General features: G+C 45.6%; 1 protein-coding gene across 2 annotated transcripts in view; it reads right to left on the bottom strand.

The window, feature by feature from the left end:
* The window catches only part of USP13 (ubiquitin specific peptidase 13), a 123,139-nt gene that overhangs the window by 93,389 nt on the left and 7,912 nt on the right, over window positions 1-21,838 (bottom strand). For both annotated transcript variants that reach the window (XM_008266542.4, XM_051818794.2), the window contains exon 2: window positions 2,133-2,258. In XM_008266542.4, coding sequence (XP_008264764.3) covers window positions 2,133-2,258 — 126 coding nt within the window. The remainder of the gene's footprint in view (window positions 1-2,132; window positions 2,259-21,838) is intronic.

The following is a 21,838-nucleotide window of genomic DNA, read 5'->3' on the forward strand; positions in this document are numbered from 1 at the left end:
GAACATCCATTAAAAAAAAAATCTCTAAAAGTGCCCCAGGAAAGTAACAGGGGAATAAAATGAACATGCAAAAAGTGTTTCTAACACCAGAAATGAAGGCTTGCCACACCAATGCAGAGAAACACAGCACACAAGTGAGATGCCGAAAACAGGCCCATGTAAAAGGCAAGTTAAAGTACTAAATAATAGGGGCCAGCATTGTGGCAAGGCAGATAAAGCAGCTGCCAGCGATGCCAACATCCCATATGGGCACCAATTCAGGTCCCGGCTGCTCCATTTCCAATCCAGTTCCCTGCTAATGGCCTAGGAAAGCAATGGAAGATGGTCCAAGTGTTTGCATCCCTTTACCTACACAGGAGACCTGAAAAGAAGCTCTTGGCTCCTGGTTTCAGCCTGGCCCAGCCCCAATCATTGCAGCCATATGGGGAGTGAACCAACAGATGGAAGATCTCATTCTGTCTCTCTTTGTGTAACTCTGATTTTCAAATATACACACACACACACACACACACACATATGTATATATAAAGTACATACACACATATATATGTATATATAAAATACATACATATAAGGTGATGCTATAATATACATATAATACATACATATAAGATGATGCTATAAACCACAAAAGGTTGTAGTAGTTCTACTAGTAGTTGGACAATTAACAATCAATATGGGAAAAAATCAATTTCTGTTCTTCATACAAACACAAAACTAAAGTATAAATGGATTAAAGACAGTATTAAAATACACTCACACACACACATGTTTATTTAAAGAAATAACTTTATGAACTTGAGTTGGGAAACAATTTTTTAGCCAAGATACAGAAAGTAAAACTCCTATGTAAAAAGTTTAGTAAATCTAATTACAACAAAACTTAAAACTTTTACTCTACAAAGCCATTTATAAACAAAAGAAAAAGACAAGCAAAGGACTGTAAGAAAATTTTGTATGTAACAGACAAAAGTTTGGAATCCAGAATATAAAAAGAACTCATTAAACATATGGAAAAAAAAAAAAACGGCTCACTGAGAAACAGGCCAAAAATAGAAATAGGCAAATCAAAGAAGAAATAATTTAGATGGACAATAAACATATAAAAAGATGATCAACCCTCACACAAGAAAATGCCAAACATTTAGATGCTGCTTCATAACCATGAGGTTGGCAAAAGTCAAAAGCCTGGCCAAGGGATGGAGAGGGCGTGGGAAACTAGGACTTTACAACCACTGCAGAGAGGAGTGTATGCTGGTGCCATCACTCTGGGGAGGCATTTATCTTCATCTGGTAAAAATGCAGATAAGCTCACCCAGGAGCCAGCAATACCACTTCCAGATATATTTCCTAAAGAAATCTTGCCCACTGTACCCCCAGGAGGAATGTATAAAAATGTTAATTGTTGCATTGTGTGTAGTAGCAAAAATTAGAAACAATCTAAATGTTCCTCAGTGGGAGAAGAATAAATTATAGGGTGCTCATAAAATAGATTAAATGATTAAAATGAATTAAAGTATATCCAGATGCATCTCAACATAGAGATTCCAAACTCAAGGTTCAGTGGGGGAAAACTCTACACAGAATTGCATGTAACAGTATTATAGCATTTATCTACATCTTTAAAACACATGAAGTCATACTATATATTGTTCATGAATACACATATTTGCAAATAAAATATAATGATGTTCATGAGAATGAGAAATTCACAGCAGTGGTTACTTCTGGAGAGAGAAGGGGACAAACAGGACTTGAACTTCCAAAAAACAATGTTTTTTAAGTCTGAAGCAAAACTATCCAAAAATTTTTTATTACTGATTTTGGTACCCATGAGTGTCTCTGACATTGTTTTCTGTATTTTTTTGTCTTTTTATACTTATACATTTTCCCAATAAGTCAACCCATGCTTTCTTAATTCCAATCAGGGATTTAAAGAAAGAAAAATAAAACTGGTTAAGAAAGGGTTGGGAGGAAATCTAGGAATTTCTGCTCACAGTGCTACTTCTGTTTTCCACCACTGACCAGAAATCGAAAATCATGTGGGCTCAGGAGAAGCCCCATGTGACAAAGCCACTAAACAATGTCAATGTCAATGCCACCAAGGCCAGTTCTCCAAAAGTGGTTCTCACCTCTCTCACGTGTCTTTTCAGGTGCATGTATACACTCTGTCCAGTTTTTCGAAAATGTCTTTCAACGTGTTCCCTTCCAAAGGCCAAAAATGTATTCATGCATACATAGAGTCCACCTTCAGAATTCTAGAAAAAAGAGACAGGTACAGCATTAGACTAGGTCACCTGGCCAAGTAGAGTGAACACAGGAAAAAGGGAAGGCGAAGGAAGACAACCAGTGCTGACAAAGCCTGACAAAAGCCACCATGGCTCTTGTCACCTGCAGTGACCCTTCACCCACAGTGGCAGCTCCCACCCCAGTTCTGGCTTCCGGGTGCCCAAGTACTCAGTTTACCAAACACTGGCTACATTCACAGTCAGGGGCCCTGGAAAATAAACCTGCTTGTCTAAGCCTCCAAAATGAGATAAGGAAAGATAAGGGATAGCAGAAAATTGGCAAGGGATCCAATTATAGCATCACTGTGATATTTCACCATCGTTCTTCCTCATTCATCGATGCAAGTCCTTAGGAGCATCAGCTTTAGATCCTTTTAACGGGACAGGGTTCTACAATGTTCCCTCATTTACTGACACGTGAAGAAATTATAACAAATAAATACATATTATCTTAGTGAGTAAATAATAAAGGATGGAGTCCCATCATAATTGCATCCTGATATATACCACTTACTGTAGGCAGCATATTATCTGTAATGCTTACCATTGCAAATCGCTTAGTATTATTTCCATTTTATATACTTTTTTAAAAACTAAGGATAAGTCACCTGCCCAAGGGCACACAGCTTAGAAGTATCAGAGTTAGACTTGAACCTATTTCTCATCTTATCCCTCCATGCCAGATTCTGAAGTACAGAACATTATTCAAAGACCTGTTGTCACAATAAGCAAAGATGTCCTGTACATTGTAGACATCTGACTCTACCCCAGTTTCATCTCTCCCACTCCCTCACTTGCCTATCATGATTCTCTATAAGCTTAAGCTGCAAATTAGTCATTTTTTCCTCAAAGGAAATGGACTTGATCAAGCTTCAGTTAGTATTGCCCTGAAAAAAAAAAAAAAAAAACTGAAGCATCTGCAAAAATTGCCAAAAACATCTATCAAAATTTCTTTCTTTTTTTTTTTTTTGACAGGCAGAGTGGACAGTGAGAGAGAGAGACAGAGAGAAAGGTCTTCCTTTGCCGTTGGTTCACCCTCCAATGGCCGCCGCGGCTGGCACGCTGCGGCCAGCGCACCGCGCTGATCCGATGGCAGGAGCCAGGAGCCAGGTGCTTTTCCTGGTCTCCCATGGGGTGCAGGGCCCAAGCACTTGGGCCATCCTCCACTGCACTCCCTGGCCACAGCAGAGAGCTGGCCTGGAAGAGGGGCAACCGGGACAGAATCCGGCGCCCCGACCGGGACTAGAACCCGGTGTGCCGGCACTGCAAGGCAGAGGATTAGCCTAGTGAGCCGCGGCGCCGGCCACATCTATCAAAATTTCTATACTGAACTTCGGTAGAACACACATTACAATACCAAAAGAGACATTGAGGCCCATTATAAATACACCAAAAATATCTTTTCTGTGTAGCATATTCATTGCAGTAAGGGGAGGAAGGGAGGAGGGAAGGAAAGAGGGAGGGGGAAATCCCCACACCGTTTTCCATAATGGTGATATAATCTACATCCCCACCAACAGTATATAAGAGTTTCCCTTTTCCCCACATCCTCATCAGCATTTGTTAATGTCTTTTTGATACTAGCCACTCTAATAGGGGTGAGGTGATATCACATTGTGGTTTTGATTTGCATTTCCCTGATGGTTAGTGAGAATGAGCATTTTTTTTACATGTTTAGTGTCCATTTTTATTTCTTCTTAGCAATGCTGAAAGCTACAAGATAACAGACAAAGGTCAATTCCAATTTTGTATACTAAAAAAAAAAAATTGCAAGTAAAATTGTTAAAATCTGGGGCCCGCACTGTGGTATAGCAGGTAAAGCTGCCACCTACAGTTCCGGCATCCTATAGGGACACCGGTTCAAGTCCCAGCTGCTCCACTTGCAATCCACCTCTCTGCTATGGCCTGAGAAAGCAGTGAAGGATGGCCCAAGTCCTTGGGCCCCTGAACCCAAATGGGAGACCCGGAAGAAGCTCCTGGCTCCTGGCTTCAGATAGGCCCAGCTTCAGCCATTGCAGCCATTTGTATAATGAACCAGTGGATGGAAGATCTCTCTCTCTGTCTCTCTCTCTCTCTCTGCCTTTACCTCTGTCCACTCTGTCTTTCAAATAAATAAATAAATTTAAAAAAAAAAAAAAGAAAGAAAGAAATTGTTAAAATCTGACTGAAAAACCAGCAGATGGAAGACCTCTCTCCCTCTCTCTCATACGTACAGCATACAAGCGTGCTTCAGGAGTTTTTTTCCCTTTAAATGAGATCCTTTGAATAAAACTGGAAAAGTTCTTCAACTAGAGACAATGCATTATATTTACTTGATCAATAGATTACACATTTTCAAAAATCTTCTAAAGACGTATTTATTTTTTGAAAGGCACAGTTACAGGGAAAGACAGAAAGACATCTTGCATTCACTGGTTCACTCCCCAAATGGCTGCAACAGCCAGGGCTGGGCCAGGCTGAAGCAAGGAGCCAGGAGCTTCCTCCAGGTCTCCCACATGGGTGCGGGAGCCCAAGGACTTGGGCCATCCTCCACTGCCTTCCTAGGCGTACCAGCAGGGAGCCGGATTGGAAGTATAGCAGACAGGACTCAAAATCAGTGCCCATATGGGATGCCATTGTTATAGGCAGTGGGCTTAACCCACTGTGCCACAGCGCCAGCCCCCAAAATTTTTTTAAATAAACTTTTTCATTCTAACAGTTATAGCTCTTAAGACAAAATACTGAATCATTATAAAGGTCAGTTATTTTTCAAGCCCATTCAACTGAAAACTACGTATTGTAATCAAAATATATAATTGCTGTATTTTCTTCCAATAAAGTGTAATTTGGGCCAGCGCCGTGGCTCAATAGGCTAATCCTCCGCCTTGCGGCGCCGGCACACCGGGTTCTAGTCCCGGTCGGGGCGCCGGATTCTGTCCCGGTTGCCCCTCTTCCAGGCCAGCTCTCTGCTGTGGCCAGGGAGTGCAGTGGAGGATGGCCCAAGTGCTTGGGCCCTGCACCCCATGGGAGACCAGGAGAAGCACCTGGCTCCTGGCTCCTGGCTCCTGGCTCCTGCCATCGGATCAGCGCGGTGCGCCGGCCGCAGCGCACCGGCCGCGGCGGCCATTGGAGGGTGAACCAACGGCAAAAGGAAGACCTTTCTCTCTCTCTCTCTCTCACTGTCCACTCTGCCTGTCAAAAAATTTAAAAAATAAATAAATAAATAAAAAATAAAAAAATAAAAATAAAAAAAAAAAAATAAAGTGTAATTTGATCAAAAATTTCAAACCAGCGGCCAGTGTTGTGATTTGACACATTAAGCAATGTTGGCATTCCATTTGAGTTCTAGCTACTCCAGAAATGTGCATGAGAAGGCAACAGAAGATGACCCAAGTATTTGGGTCCCTGCCATTCATGTGGGAGATGAGTTTTGGTCCTGGCTTCAGCCTGGCTCAGTCTGACTGTTGTGGCCATTTGGGGAGTGAGCTAACAGATGGAATACCTCTCTCTCTCTCTCTCTCGCTGTGACTCTTTCAAATTTATTAATTAAAATCTTTAAAAACCTTCAAACCATTAAGACATACAGGAATAAGTATAGGGTTTGTAACAGAGGTCTTGTCTCCTGCTAGCTACATAGCCTCAGGTAGGTACAGTATGAGTGTGGGCTTCACAGTCCTCCTCCATAAACATGACTCTAGCAATAACTCCTACCTCACAGGGTTGCATGAAGTTCAAAGGGAATGAAACATACAAAAGGTCTTTCTGAGCCATAAAACATCACAAAAATGTTGGTTATTAGTTAGTATGGGCTAATCATCATTATCACAATCATTTTATATTTCTTATTTAATTGGGAAAAATTGGCAGAAGGAATAAAAAGTGAGCCTGACAGCCACTCAAGCTGGAAGTCACAAATATTAATCTCACAGAAAAACCAAGAATTAATGATCAAGGGGTCGGCACTGCGACATAATGGATAAAGCCACCGCCTGCAGTGCCGACATCCCATTTGGGCACAGGTGCGAGTCCTGATGCTCCACTTCTGATCCTGCTCTCTGCTATGGCCTGGGAAAGCCGTAGAAGATGGCCCAAGTCCTTGGGCCCCTGTACCCACGTGGGAGACCAGGAAGAAGCTCCTGGCTTCTGGCTTCGGATTGGCGCAGCTCCAGCCATTGTGGCAAATTGGGGAATGAACCAGCGGATGGAAGACCTCTCTCCCTCCCTCCCTCCCTCTCTCTCTCTCTCTCTCTGACTTTCAAATAAATAAATAAATCTTTAAAAAAAAGAATTAGTAATCAAAAGAAGAACCAGTGTTCAAGTACAGCATTGTTCTGAAGAAAAACACAGAACTGCTCTATGATGCAAGAGTTCATTATGTCTATGATAATCCTAAAGTCTTTGCTCGCTTCACTACCAAGAGATTTTTTTTTTAACTTATTAGGGAACTTGATAGAAATTTAACATGCCAAGCATTCAGTCTCAATTTCTGGAGTCACATGATATTGCCACAAAATCCATAATCAAAGAGAAAAATTCTTTGATACTCAAGGAGGAATGGCCACCTGGGGAAGGAGTCCACTATAAGCATCCATGGGCATTTTTCTGGCAGATACACAGATTGGCCCCTGAAGAAGGGCTCGCTCTTTCTCACTGGCATGCTGAGCTGCAGGCATGGCCCAAAGGACTTGCCAGTCATTCCAAAAATTCAGGCTACACTAAGACAGAAAGGCTACCCCACGTAGAACAAACACACACTTCGGTCCAGTGATCGATGCTTTCTTCTCTCTTGCCTTATTAATATTAGTCCCCTAATGCACTTTCTTTCACACACACAAAGTCAGCACTCCACGGCACGTGCTCTGAACAGCTTCTCTCAGTAACGATGACAAGTGTATGCTGATAGAGCTCCCCAGCAACCTTAGGACCAAAGCACAGAGAATGGTGTAGAGCCGGGAAGGAGAGCTGAACTAATAGACTCTGCAGAGTTTCAAACCCTCCACCTTGTCTTCTCATTACCCAACCACCTTCACATTAAGATGAATACCCCAGAAAAAAAGCAAAGCATCCGCTTCCATAAGGCCAAAAATGCAGCTGAAAAATCAGACGACAGAGAACTAGACCAGCTGACAGTGAATGAATGCAACTAGAAGTTTAAGAAGACACAATACTAAACAATACCTGCTTAAGGTAATGGAGGATGAGCCACTCCATTAAAACAGATGGCAAAATGAAATTCAAATCGTGTTGAGTTAATTTTTAAAACTATATGGTAGGGGCCGGTGCTGTGGTGCAGTGCATTAACACCTTGGCCTGAAGCACCAGCACCCCATATGGGCGCCAGTTTGAGACCCGGCTGCTCCACTTCCAATCCAGCTCTCTGCTGTGGCCTGGGAAAGCAGTGGAAGATGGCCCAAGTCCTTGGGTCACTGCACTCGAATGGGCGACCCGAAGAGGCTCCTGGTTCTTGGCTCCTGGCTTTGGATCGGCGCAGCTCTGGCCATTGCGGCCAACTGGGGAGTGAACCAGCGGATGAAGGACCCCTCTCTCTCTGCCTCTCCTCTCTCGATGTAACTCTGACTTTCAAATAAATAAATAATTTTTTTTTAATTTTTATTTATTTATTTATTTATTTTTGGACAGGCAGAGTGGACAGTGAGAGAGAGAGACAGAGAAAGGGCTTCCTTTGCCATTGGGTCACTCTCCAATGGCCGCCGCGGCCGGCGCGCTGCGGCCGGCACACTGCGCTGATCTGATGGCAGGAGCCAGGAGTTTATCCTGGTCTCCCATAGGGTGCAGGGCCCACGTTCTTGGGCCATCCTCCACTGCACTCCCGGGCCACAGCAGAGAGCTGGCCTGGAAGAGGAGCAACAGGGACAGAATCTGCTGCCCCGACCGGGACTAGAACCCGGTGTGCCAGCGCCGCAAGGCGGAGGATTAGCCTAGTGAGCCGCGGCGCCAGCCAATAAATAAATCTAAAAAAAAACAAAAACAAACAAAAAAAAAACTATATGGTAGCAAGGCCAGCACTGTGGCATAGTGGGCTAAACTTCTACCTGTGGTACCGGCATCCCATATGGGTGCCGGTGTGCCGGTTCATGCCCCAGCTGCTCCTTTTCTGATCCAGCTCTCTGCTATGGCCTGGGAAAGCAGTGGAGGATGGTCCAAGTCCCTGGGCCCCTGCACCCACATGGGAGACACAGAAGAAGCTCCTGGCCCCTGGCTTTGAATCAGCCCAGCTCCAAGCTGTGCAGCCATTTGGGGAGTGAACCAGAGGATGGAAGACCTTTTTCTCTGTCTCACTCTCTCTTTCTCTCTGTCTATAACTCTACCTCTCAAATAAATAAATACAATCTTTTAAAATTTTATATATATATGGTAGCATAAGAAAGGAGATTCAGAAATATATTTGCTCTATGATAATTGCTTAATACATGTCAAACTACAAGAAAAACAAAAATGAAGAAAAGAATTACTAATAAAAGTTCCTGGGACAATTAGACATCAGTATAAAAGAAAATTAACTTAGTCACACATCTTATACTTAACACCATAATACAGTCCAGACAGAGCCAAGAGATAAGAAATTTTTTTAAAACTAGAAAAGGCTACAATAGTATATTTATTCTGTTTGTGAAGGGGACAACAATTTTTAGCCAAGAAGATAAACAGTATCATGAGAGAAAATGTAGTTGAGTCTAAAAATGTAAACACTCGTGAAAAAGTTTCACACCACAAAATGTAATAAAAACAAACAAGAAAACCACAACAGAAAGGGGAAGATGTAAAGTATAATGAATAAAAGGTTATATAGAAACTATTTATAATCTGATAAAATTACAAGACATCAACATACAAGCTCAACTCCATAAGAGGTTTTTTAAGATCATTTGATATGGGTTTTTGGTTTTTTTTTTCTTAGTGACAGAGAGAGAGTTCATCCACTGGTTCACTCCCCAAATGCCTGCAATAGCCAGGGCTGGGCCAGGCCAAAGCCAGGAGGCTAAACTCCATATAGGTCTCCTGCAGGGATGGCAGGGACCCAAGCACTTGAGCCATCACCTGCTGCCTCCCAGGGTATGCATTAGCACATTGTATAGAAAGCAGAGTAGCCAGGACTCAATCTTAGGCATCCTGATATGGAATATGGGCATCCCAAACAGCAACTTAAACTCTGTGCCAAACATCCACCCCAGATCATTTGGTTTTAAACATGTGATAATATTAAAATCAATCTTGACATTCTCATTGCTTCTTGAAGTAAGCAATTAGAGCAATTTTCAGGCATATATATATGCTTACTGAACAAGCAAAAATTATTAAAACTGCATAGCCTAAAGCCACAGAGAAAACCCATATCTCCATTCCCACACTATAAATCTGTTCAGTCTTTCTAGAGAGCAATCAAACGGTGACCCTTTGACTTGGTATTTCCCCTTTGCATACAGAATTTAGGAACCCAAACAGAGAAAAAATGGAATTTGTACAAAAATATTCACAGATGCACTATTTTAAGGAAAAGTTACAATGGTCCCAAATAGAGGAGCTAAAAAAAAAAAACTGGCACATAAACAACAAAATGCTATCACTTGTTTTTAAAGATTTATTTATTTGGAATGTAGAGCAATGGGGGTGAGGGGACAGAGAGAATCTTCTGTCCACTGGTTCACGACCCAGATGGCTGTAACAGCCAGGGCTGGGTCAAGCTGAAGCCAGGAGCCTGGAATTCCATCCTCTCTTCCACAAGGGTGGCAGGGGCCAAGCATTTGGACCATAATCTGCTGCCTTCCCTGGCACCCCGGCAGGAAGTTGGATCAGAAGCCGAGCAGCGAGGACTCAAACCAGCACTCATGTAGGATTTCAGTATTGCAGGTGGCAGCTTAATCCCCTGAGCCATAACACTCGCGATATCACATTATTTTAAGTGGCAAATTTATAAATTGTGTGTGACATGTATAGAAAGGGTATATAGAAAAATAATGCTGAAAAGAAAAATATTATTAATTTAAAAAAAAAAAAAAGAACCTGGCCGGCACCGCGGCTCACTAGGCTAATCCTCCGCCTTGCGGCTCCGGCACATCGGGTTCTAGTCCCGGTCAGGGCACTGGATTCTGTCCCGGTGCCCCTCTTCCAGGCCAGCTCTCTGCTGTGGCCAGGGAGTGCAGTGGAGGATGGCCCAGGTGCTTGGGCCCTGCACCCCATGGGAGACCAGGAGAAGCACCTGGCTCCTGCCATCGGATCAGCGCGGTACGCCGGCTGCAGCGCGCCGGCCGCGGCGGCCATTGGAGGGTGAACCAACGGCAAAAGGAAGACCTTTCTCTCTGTCTCTCTCTCTCACTGTCCACTCTGCCTGTCAAAAAAAAAAAAAAAAAAAAAAAAAAAGAATCTATGCAGATGACAGATGGGGAAGGGATAAGGGGAAAGGAAGTCTGTACTTTCAACAAAGACTTCAAGAAAAACAAGAATGTGATCAAATGGCTTTTGATTGATTTCAGCTCTGGACTTTAGGATGCACAGACTTCCCTCCCACTACATTCTTGCTTGGCCTAAAGTGGTCCTTCTCAAACTATCCTCGGGAAGGATGAGGTTGTTGCATTGCAGAGTTTGTTTTGTTTTGTTTCTATTCATCAAGGAAAGACATGAGGTCCCACTGCACACCATTAGTTTACAGCTGGAGCCAGATGCAGACTGACTTACACATGGAAGCGCCCCAAAACCCAATGGGTCTATTCCCTGTGCAAACTAAGCCACTAACCATGCATCTGGACATGGCTGCAATGTCAGGTCTCAGTGGGGGCACCAGTCAGCCAACCACACTTTGAGCAGCACCAATCTGTCAGGTGAATTCTGTCCAATGCTAAGAGTGGCTCACCAACAGGCAGGAGTCTCATTAAGCACCTTCCGGGGACAGGTCACACATGTCAATGCCTGCAGGGCTGGAGGTTTCCCAGATCCCAAACCCTGCCACATCTGCCCGTTCAGTCCCCATTCTGACAGTCTAGCCCCCAAATCTGCTTTCATCTCACAATCGTTAGTACTGGGTTCACTGGAATCTGTAGCTGTAGTCGATTCATTTGTGAGCTCACATGGTATTACTCCAACATTTCAATATACACATGGCAGATACATAGTCATTCATTGATGACCTCACGTCGTATTACCCCAGCATCTCAATATATACACACACATCCATGTATTATTTTCATTGTATTACCCTACCTACAATTCAGAAGTAACATCAAGGACAAAGTCACTTTCTATTGCCTACCAATTAAAACAATTCTAAAACACTGGTGAATATAAAGGTCAAGGTTATGAGATGTTTTGGAGTAGCAAGTGAACTGTCATTTTAAATAAAAATACATGACATTGTCAATCAGTAGGTGTTCAGAGAACTTTGTTTACCAGGGTGTTTTCTTGGAGACCAGCCTCCCGCTGGAAGGCAGGAAGGGAGAGAGACTGCATGAACGAGATGCTCAGGAAACAGTCGCTGCGTAACCCTTGTTTTGAAAACTCCAGGACAGTGTCTCCTGTGGAAAACAAGTGGTCATTGCCACAAAGAGAAACATGATGTAGGTAGCTGGAGTCACAACAAATCCACAACCAGGACAAATGACGTGCTACCGCAGGAGAAGAGCATGACTCACTCACCTTAAGGGGAAGACAAAGGGATGAGAGGATAGAATTTTCTAGAACACTGATTTGGGGGAAAAAGGGAAGGAAAATAGAAAGAAAAAAATGCTAACTAAAACAGCTGCTTGGAATCATGAAAGAAGTGACCTGAGTGCCCAAGACAGATCTGTTTAATAATCTATAGTACGCCCGTGAACGGTAACATTCTCTCGCCATTTAAACTTACTCCGACTTTCAAATGAATAAATAAATCTTTAATTAAAAAAAAAAAAAAAACTCAGTTCCTCAGTCACAGTGGCCCCATCTCAAGGGCTCCACAGCCAGGGGTGGAGAGCGGCTACCCTACCAGCCAGTGCAAGTACAAATCAAGTCCATCATCACAGCGGATCCTCTCAGGGAGTGCTGAAAGGGGCAGGGAGAAGAGGGCCGCAGCTCACTCGCAGAGATGGGGAAACTGGGGCAGACTCAGGATATAATTTCAAGCTGGTACACGCTAGCATAGAAGATGACAGAGATACGGGGCCACATGGGAAAGAACAGGTCAAGGACAACTCCTGGCTGCCCTGACGCACTGCTCCCCAAGACCATGCTCCTCTCTTGCTTTCACCAAGCAACTTCCTACCTATGAATTCGCCCTCTGCGGTTCTCCCATCTCTGAATGGCAGACGTGAATGTTGCAATAACCAGAGCACAGATCTCCAGTACCTTCAGGATTCCAGAGTGAACCACTCAAGAGTTTTAAAATGCAAAAAAGTGAAAACGAAGTGTTTGCATAAGAGAAGCAAATAAGCAATATGAAAGTAAAACAAGGCTCCAAACCAACTGCAGAAAGCCTGCAACACACAGCAAGGGAAAAGGTAATAGAGAAAAGGTGTCATCATTGGAAAATAGGCTGCACAGCAGGGAATGACCACTAGGTCACCACTAACAGGGAATTACCAGAATACAGTACTTGCAAAATCCAAAACCTGGCTTTCAGCAGCAAATCCATTGAAAGAAATCTGTCCACATGAGCGACATGGGAAAAAGAAATGTATATAATCTCAAGAAGGTGTAGGCCTCTCTGATAAACACTGATAAAGCCTGCATAGGGCTACGAAGTATTAAGAAAAATACAAGGGCTGGCGCTGTGGTGTAGCAGGTAAAGCCACCTCCTGCAGTGCCAGCATCCCATATGGGTGCCAGTTCGAGTCCCAGTTGCTCCCACTTCCAACCCAGCTCTCTACTATGACCTGGGAAAGCAATAGAAGATGGCCCAAGTCCTTGGGCCCCTGCACCCACGTGGGAGACCTGGAAGAAGCTCCTGGCTCCTGGCTTCAGATCTGCGTAGCTCCAGCCATTGCAGCCAATTGGGGCGTGAACCAGCAGATGGAAGACCTCTCTCTCTCTCTCCCTCTCTCTCTCTCTCTCATCTCTTTGTAACTCTGATTTTCAAATAAATAAATAAATAAATCTAAAAAAGGAAGAAAGGAAGGAAGGAAGGAAGGAGGGAGGGAGGGAGGGAGGGAGGGAGGGAGGAAGGAAGAGAGGGAGGGAGGAAAATACAAAATGGCAATGCAGTCCTGACCCTTGCTGCCTGGTCTGACTTTGGAGATCCCCAACACCCTTCCTATAAAGTCTTCTCCGACTGGAGCTGCACAGCCTGGGCCTGCTACAGGCAGAGTCCAAGCCCTACAAACTCACTGCTCCACTGTGGTGTCCCTTATGAACTCTTCCTCACTCTGGTTATTGTGAGCAGTGAGGACTCTGTCATCTGCCCCAGCTGGGGAAGGGATGGGGAAGCTACAGCGACACACTCAGGTCAAAGGGGCACAGAGAAGGCCATCAACGGATGAAGTTTCCAAGTGGAGCAGGGCTCAAACGAAGCCATGACCCACAGGAGCAGTTTCCAGCCTGAGGGTTAACAAGAAATACTAAAACCTTTTATGATTTTCTTATTTTTATTTTATTTTCAAAAAGAGATGTTTTCTTCAAGATGCATTTCCCTTGACTGGTAAAAAAGGAGGAGGAGGGGGCATGCATTTGGCACAAATGCTAAACCGCTTCTTGGGACACAGATATCTTACATGAGTGCTTGGTTCAAATCCTGGTTCCTCTGCTTCCAGTCCAGCTTCCTGTGCTACTGTGCACCCTGGGAGATAGCAGATGGTGGCGCAAGTTCTTGGGCATCCCTGCCACCCACATGGAAGACCCAGATAGAGTTGTCAGCCCAGTGCGGGCTGTTGTGGGTAGCTGGGGAGTGAACCAGTGGGTGGAAGATCTCTGTCTCTCTGCCTTTCAAATGAAGTGAAAAATTAAATAAATAAATATACAAATAAGTTTTTTAAATGATGATTGGGTTTCCTGCCTACCACTTAAAGTCTCTCACTCTGAGCTGAATGTGAGTATGAAGATAGCCCCAAACAGAGTTTCCCTCACAGAAGCCAGTATATATGTGAACCTCTAACTTCCACCACAAGGCCCAGCCTTGTGCAGAATTACCATGTCACAGGTGTCCCTCTTTGGCAACCCCAAGACCCTATAAATGCATTTCACCCCCAAGAAAAGAGCAAGCACCTTCTGCCACGGAACCCCTGGCTAGGAAGTGAGAGCAGGAGCAAGGAGAGTTGCAGAGAGGGAAAGCAGGAAGCAATGGGCAACGGGAAGCCAAGATTATAAAACCCTGCAAGGTAGGAACGACGGGGGAACCTCAGACTCGGAGAAACCCAGTGAAATTAAAGCACTTGCCCAAGTCACGTGGCTACTAAGTAGGAAGAGGGGGGTTTGGCCCCCAACAGGCTGCCTGGTGCAGCTGAGAAGCAGATGTCATTCTGGAGGCAGGAGCCAGGTGGGCGGTTGTCAGCAAGCACAGCCGTCGTTGTGGCGGTTTGGGGAAAAGAGCAGTTTCCTACTTTTTTTCTAGGCTGCTTCATTCAAGGAAAGCAAGCGGAGCAGGCAAAGCAGAGCTGCCCCACTCAAGCGAGCAGCCCCCACCAGGAGCCCTGCCAGGCTTTCCGGAGGGGACGGGAGAGCAGGCCAGGCCGGCTCCGGTTCCCAAACCCAAAAGAAGAGTTGGAGGCCCTGGGAGGTGGCCGCTCCAGACTCACAGCCAAGACTACAGGTACTGGGCTCCGAGTCACCAGTGAAGTAGCTGCAAGGCTTAGTGGTCCCCCCAGCCCACCCACCTTCATCAGCTGTGTCCAGCCACTAAACTGCGTCTGTCGGTGCTCTGCAGGGTGGGGGACTTGACGAGACAGCTCACACCAGCTCGGGCTCTTTCCAAAGCCTCAAGGCTGTACATTCAATGGCAGGACCACCTAAATGGCATGTACGAAGCAGCAATGCACCAGTTCTCCCCAAAGGCTATTACACAGAAATCGTTGCACCCCTGCTTCCCGTACCCACTTATCCATCTGCAGGCCATTATGCTCTCTGCCTCCTGACCAGTCAACCCCCCGATACCACTAATAGATTACCAATGCTGTTTCTAAGAATTGGTGGGGCAGAGACATCTACGTCCAGGCCACAGCTTCTGCAGTCCATGTAAAGGCAGAAAGTTTTCATATTTGCAACTCAAAAGATCTGCCAGACTCTTGGCCAATCATGCATGTAGTCTATGGGGCAGGTTTATTCCAGAGGGATTTTATTTCATACAGCAGTTAAGTCTGCATGTATCTGGTCTATAACGGCTCATGCAATGTGACGATCTGTCCAAATGTGTTACCCTGGAGGAAATACTGCCCCTGGCTCCTGAGTTTCTCTAGAACTTGAGCCAATCCAAGGGACTGTAGGGAATATGTGCTAATCACTGCTTCTTCCAAAACTCAGGAACCCGGAAGTGGGCTCCGAGGCTCTTCAAAGGGAAGAGCTAGTCACAAACGCACAGTCTCTAAGCCAGGGCCTGCAGTGCACCGAAATCCTGGCCTTGACCTTTGAGCTCTGGGCATCCCAGAGGGGCATGCCCTCTCTGCACACTTGCTGTAAGGGCCCCAGCTTCCTCCATTGCCAAGGCTACAAGCCATGAGGTCCTCCTTAATGCCTCCCTACTTCCCTACTTAGATTCTCTCATTAAGCAGATCATATCTTTCATCAAACTTTACTGGGTTTATTACCATCTACTCCCACAAACCATAAAGTATTTTCCTAAGACACATTTGCCTTGAACTTTCTGAAAACCCCTCATATGCATGGATTTCAAAAGAATTCTGTGCCAAACTAAACTTACCTTTTAATTTCACCGTCTGCATTTTGAAGTGCCCATGTACTTGCTAATTAACAAAACACAGAATGGTTCCTTTTTAGGGACAGGTGTTTAGCCTAGCAGTGAAGACATCTACATTTCCTATCTGAGAGCCTGGGTTTGATTTCCAGCTTTGGCTTCTAATTCCAAATTCCTGCTACTGCGGACCCTGGGAGAAAGCAGTGAAGGCTCAAGTGGCTGGGTCCCTGCCACTGATCTGGGAGACCTGTATGGAGTTCTTGGCTCCCAGCTTTGGCCCAGCCCACTCTGTGCCATTGTGGACCCAGCAGATCTGAATTTTCTGTCCCTACCTCCTTCCTCACTCTGCTCTCTCCTCCTCCCTACCTCTTCTCTCCCTCCCCTCTCCCTCTCTTTCCCCCACTTTCCCTCCACCCTCTCTTTTTGCCTACCAAATAAGTGAAAATAATTTTTAAACTTTTCATTTTGAGAGCCCACCACCTATAATGCTGGCATCTCCCATGGGCACCAGTTTAAGTCTCAGCTGCTCCACTTCCAATCCAACTCCTTGCTAATGTGCCTGGGAAAGCAGCAGAAGATGGCGCAAGAACTTGGGCCCCTGCACCCATGTGGGAGACTGGATGGAGTTTCGGCCTCCTGGTTTTGGCCTGGCCCAGCCCCAGCCACTACAGTGAAGGAGTGGGGAGTGAAGCAGGGGATGGAAGATAGCTCTCTCTATCTCTCGCTCTCTCTCTCTCTCTCCCTCTCTTCCTCCCTCTCTGTAACTCTGCCTTTCAAATAAATAAACCAGTCTCTTTAAAAAAAAAAAAAAAAAAAAAAAAAAACTCATTTTTAATCTGATCACAGGAAGAAAATACTATCCCTGCACCTGAGGCAACATCTCTAGTCCGGAGGCGTGTTCTGATTCATTAAATTCTTGTCATTGTTGCACTGCCCTGATGTTCCAGCCCTAAAAATAGTGCTCTTATTCACATGCTCCGTGTGCACGGGGACAAGGGGAGCCCTCGAGTGCTACGGTACTGAGCATGAGCTGCCCTGCAGACGGAGGCCTGGTCTCAGACGGCCACAGAGGTCGGACCTCGAGTCACCTCCCTGAGGGGCACAGGTGGGAGGCATCACCTCCACAAGCCCCCCGGGAATACAGAGAATCTCAGCACACAAAACAATCACCCAACACACCTTCCCCTGGCTTTTCAAGAGTCAAACATGACTTTCCAGATGATATGACCAAATGTCAATACCGCATTGGATCTAATTTGATTTTTATTCTAAAATAAATTCTCGCGATCTTTAAAAAGCAGAAAATCTGCAAAGATGTGTAGCACAGGTTCACAAGGTAAACAATTGTTAGTCCTCTACTCCTTTCTCTTCAATTCTCCAAGACTGCAGCCCTTCCACATCTTACAACCTGCATCCACCCCATCCATGACAAAGATGTACAAAGTGTTCTGGGGGCCGACACTGTGGTGTAGCAGGTAAAGCCGCCACCTGCAGTGCCAGCATCCTGTGTGGGTGCCCATTTGAGTCCTGGCTGCCCCACTTCCAATCCAGCTCTCTGCTATGGCCTGGGAAAGCAGTAGAAGATAGCTCAAGTCCTTGGGCTCCTATACCTGTGTGGGAGACCTGGAGGAAGCTCTTGGCTCCTGGCTCCTGGCTCCTGGCTTCAGATTGGCACAGCTCCGGCTGTTGCGGCCATCTGGGGAGTGAACCAGTGGATGGAAGACCCCTCTCTCTCTCTGCCTCTGCCTCTCTGTAACTCTGCCTTTCAAATAAATAAATAAACCTTTTGGGAAAAAAAAAAAAAGTGCTTTGAAAACCACAGGCAGTGTCTAACCCAACTTGAGGTACGGGGGTACCTGGTAAAGGACCCTGGAGCTGGCTTTACAAGATCAATGGGGTATTGCCAGGGGAGGAGGGTTTGGGAGAACAGGCCAAGGGCAGAGCAAGGGCAAGCACACGCAGGGGTAGGGCGAGGAACACTATAGCATGGAAAGTACACAGCAAAGGGAGAGGGTAGTGAGGACACTGGCAAGGAAAGGTGAAGCCACAGGTGCAAGGACTGGCTACACTCTACTGGAAAGGTCTGAATGGCACAGTGAGACGCTCTCAGCATTCACATACCATGACCAGACAGACACACTGTAGGAAAACAACAGTACAGTGTGATGGAATGAAGGGAAAGCAAGGTGGCTGGTTAGGCGGCTTCTGCCAGAGTCCAGGTAAGAAATAAGGGGAGCCTGAGTGGAGTGAGGGAGACAGGAAGCTGTGCCAGAATCTGGTGAGTAATGGGCTATGATGGGCAAAGATGGAGATATACTCGTGTCCACAGCAGCACTGTTCACTGCAACCAAAAGGTGCAAGCGACCCAACAGATGCATGGATAAACAAAATGTGGGCTACTAATACAGTGAAACAGTATTCAGCCTTAAAGCCAAAAGAAACTCTGAGGTCGGTGTATGGCGCCGCAGGTTAGGTCACCACTTGCAACACTGGCATCCTACAGGGGAGTTCTGCTTCTGATCCAGCTTCCAGCTAGTGTGTCTCTGAAAGCAACAGAAGAGGGCTCGAGTACTTGGTGGTTCCTGCCACCCACATGGGAGACCAGGATAGAGCACTGGGCTCCTGGCTTCAGCCTGACCCAGCCCCAGCTGTTGCAGCCCATTTGGGGAACAATCCAGCAGATGGAGGATATCTCTATCTCTCTCCCCCCGCCAATCCATCACTCTGCCTTTCAATAAATATAAATAATAAATAAATAAATAAATAAACCTTTTAAAAAGAAAAAAAAAACAGGAAGCCAATTCTGATATGCACCAATGCCAGGCACAAAACAGTAAATACTTTATGATTCCACTTGCATGAGGTGCCTTCAGAACTCAGAATCTCAGACACAGAAAGCAGAACAGCGGCTGCCTGGGGCTGGGGGAGGGAAGAACGGGGAGTTATTATCTAATGGGTGTAGAGTTTCAGAGTTTCAGTTCTGCAAGATGAAGACAGTTCTGGGAACAGATGGCGGCAGTAATGGCACAACAATGTGAACGTACTTCATGCCACTGACCGGTACCCTTCACACTGGTTAGAACGGCACGGCTTTTGTTAGGTGTATTTTACCACAATTTTAAGAAATCTGAAAGAGAGGAAGTGGGAGGTAGAGGGGACAATACTGCACATCTCCCAAGCTGGGCAGTCAAATGTGTGATGGTGCCTTTAACTGAGCTCCAATCCACAGGACAGGGAGTGCTGGGGAGAAAAGAGAGGTGTGAGTGCCACAGATGTCCAGATTCAATAAAGCAGAGAACACACACTTCCCAGGAGGCCTCCGGACAGGAGTCTGCATCCTCTCTTGTATTCAAAAAAGCTTTTAAGATGGCCCAGCTTTAAAGGTAATTAAACCATTGCCAAGAAGAGATTGCAAGTGACTTCTGGATTATGATTTTAGAAAAACAGGACTTCAGGTTGCACAGGGCAGATGGCACACAGACAATTTCACTCCTTTCTGAAACCCCAAGGAAGGACAATAAAGGGATTTTTCTTTAAAGCCATAAACTCCAGAATAATCTGGAAAGCTGGAATGCAGATGGACAAGTGCTGCAGGACTCCGAAGAGCTGACAGAGCTGAATCCTAGGCCAGCAGCACGGAAAGCCAAGATCCAACCTAATGATACCCCCAGAATTTCCAAAGGACTCTAGAACTGGCAGCTCCTGGAAACTCTGGAAGTTGGGGTGGAACCAGGGCGAAAATATGGAGGAATGGCTGAAACTCTGTCTGGATAACAGAGCCCCGAGCCCGCCTCCACCCCAAGAGGTCCCTCCCCTACCTGGCAAACCACTGGAAAGTTATTCTTTTAAGCATGTACAAACAAAGCTCTCAGTACAGGAGGAATGGGCTGAGTTAAGAACAGGGGTACCGGCCAGCACCGCAGCTCACTAGGCTAATCCTCCGCCTGCAGCGCCGGCACCCCTGGTTCTAGTCCTGGTCAGGGCACCAGATTCTGTCCCGGTTGCCCCTCTTCCAGGCCAGCTCTCTGCTGTGGCCAGGGAGTGCAGTGGAGGATGGCCCAAGTGCTTGGGCCCTATACCCGCATGGGAGACCAGGAGGAAGCACCTGGATCCTGGCTTCAGATGGGTGCAGCGCACTGGCCGTGGTGGCCATTTGGGGGTGAACCAACGGAAGGAAGACCTTTCTCTCTGTCTCTCTCTCTCTCACTAACTCTGCCTGTCAAAAAAAAAAAAAAAAAAAAAAAAAACAAGAACAGGGGTACTAAGTAGCCTTTTAGCCTAGTGGTTAAGAGGCCACATCCCCTATCAGAGTATCTGGGTTGGATTCCCAGCTCAGGCTCCTAACTCCACCTTCCTGCTAATGCAGACTCTGAGAGACAGCAGGTGCTGGCGCAAGTGATTGGGTTCCTGCTACAATGTGGGAGACCTGGATTAAGTTCTTGGCTCCCAACTTCAGCCCAGCACAGTCCCAGATGTTGTGGGCATTTGGAGAGTAAACCAATGGATAGGAGCTCACTCGTACTCTCTCTCTCTCTCTTTCTCTAATAAATTGATAAAAACAAACAATAATTGAAACATAATTCAAGTACCATCTGGAACATACCAGGATCAAAGAATGTATGTGTAACATGTAGAACTGGTCAGAAAATAGACACCATTCTAAGTATCTCTGGCAGGAAAGGATTTAATATTGAAACTAGAGGCTTACAGAATCTCAGAACCGGTGTGAGAGCCAGGGTCAAAGAAACCACCAGTCATTTTCAGGAACTCGGAATGTGCACGCTTCACAAAAACAAACAAACAACAACAACAACAACAAAACTGCATAGATGACCTCAGGTCCCTACCACTGAGGTGGCCCGAGTGCCAGGAGGACTCCCAGAAGCTCCCAGAAAAATCTCACCTATGCCAGGGGGACATACATGAAGTAGCAGCTTCTCCTTTTCTTTTGCCTTCCAGAATCCTGCCATCCAAGGATTCTGGGAAGTGCAGCGTCCAGGTGCACAGCCCTGTTACGTGGAATAAAGCTTAGCAAGGCAAGACAGGGTTGAGAACCAACAAGCAATGTGTGGCCAGCATCCGATACCCTCATGCTGAGTCCCCGGAGGCCTCTTCTGCTACTCATCTCCCTAACACTTACTTTACAAGTAAGAGATTAGACTAGAAAAGTCCCCTAACTGGTGAATGAGACACAGTAGCACCCTTTATCCACAGGGGATATTATGTCCCAACACCTGCAGTGATGCTAAAACTCCAACAACCACCACACCCTATCTATACAAGTGTTTCCTATGCATACATACCTGTGATAAAGTCTAACTTATGTACAATAAAAGATTAACTGCAACAACTAATAATCAAATACAACAGTTATAACAACATGCCATCACCAAAGTTAATAACATAAATCTTTATTTCTAGAAATTTCCATTTAATGTTTTCAGACTGCTGGTGACTATGAAGAGAGAAACCACAGACAAGAGGGGACTACTGTACTAACCTTCCCGCGAAGAATCAGTCCAGCCAGATCACCCTACAGTGAAGCTCAAAGTCAACAGAAGAAAAAATTCCAACCTCTGAAACAGCCAACAATTCCCAGCCCAAGTAGCTCCAATTTTTTCAAAAGGAGTCAAACTCCCCAACTTTTAGCTTCCTTCAAAAAGAATGTGCATGTGATATATGACATCCATGGCTGGGCTAACATTAAGACAATCACAACACGAGGCCACAACAGACACTGACC

Source organism: Oryctolagus cuniculus, chromosome 4 (genome assembly GCF_964237555.1).
Source record: "Oryctolagus cuniculus chromosome 4, mOryCun1.1, whole genome shotgun sequence".
Classification (NCBI taxonomy): Eukaryota; Metazoa; Chordata; class Mammalia; order Lagomorpha; family Leporidae; genus Oryctolagus; species Oryctolagus cuniculus.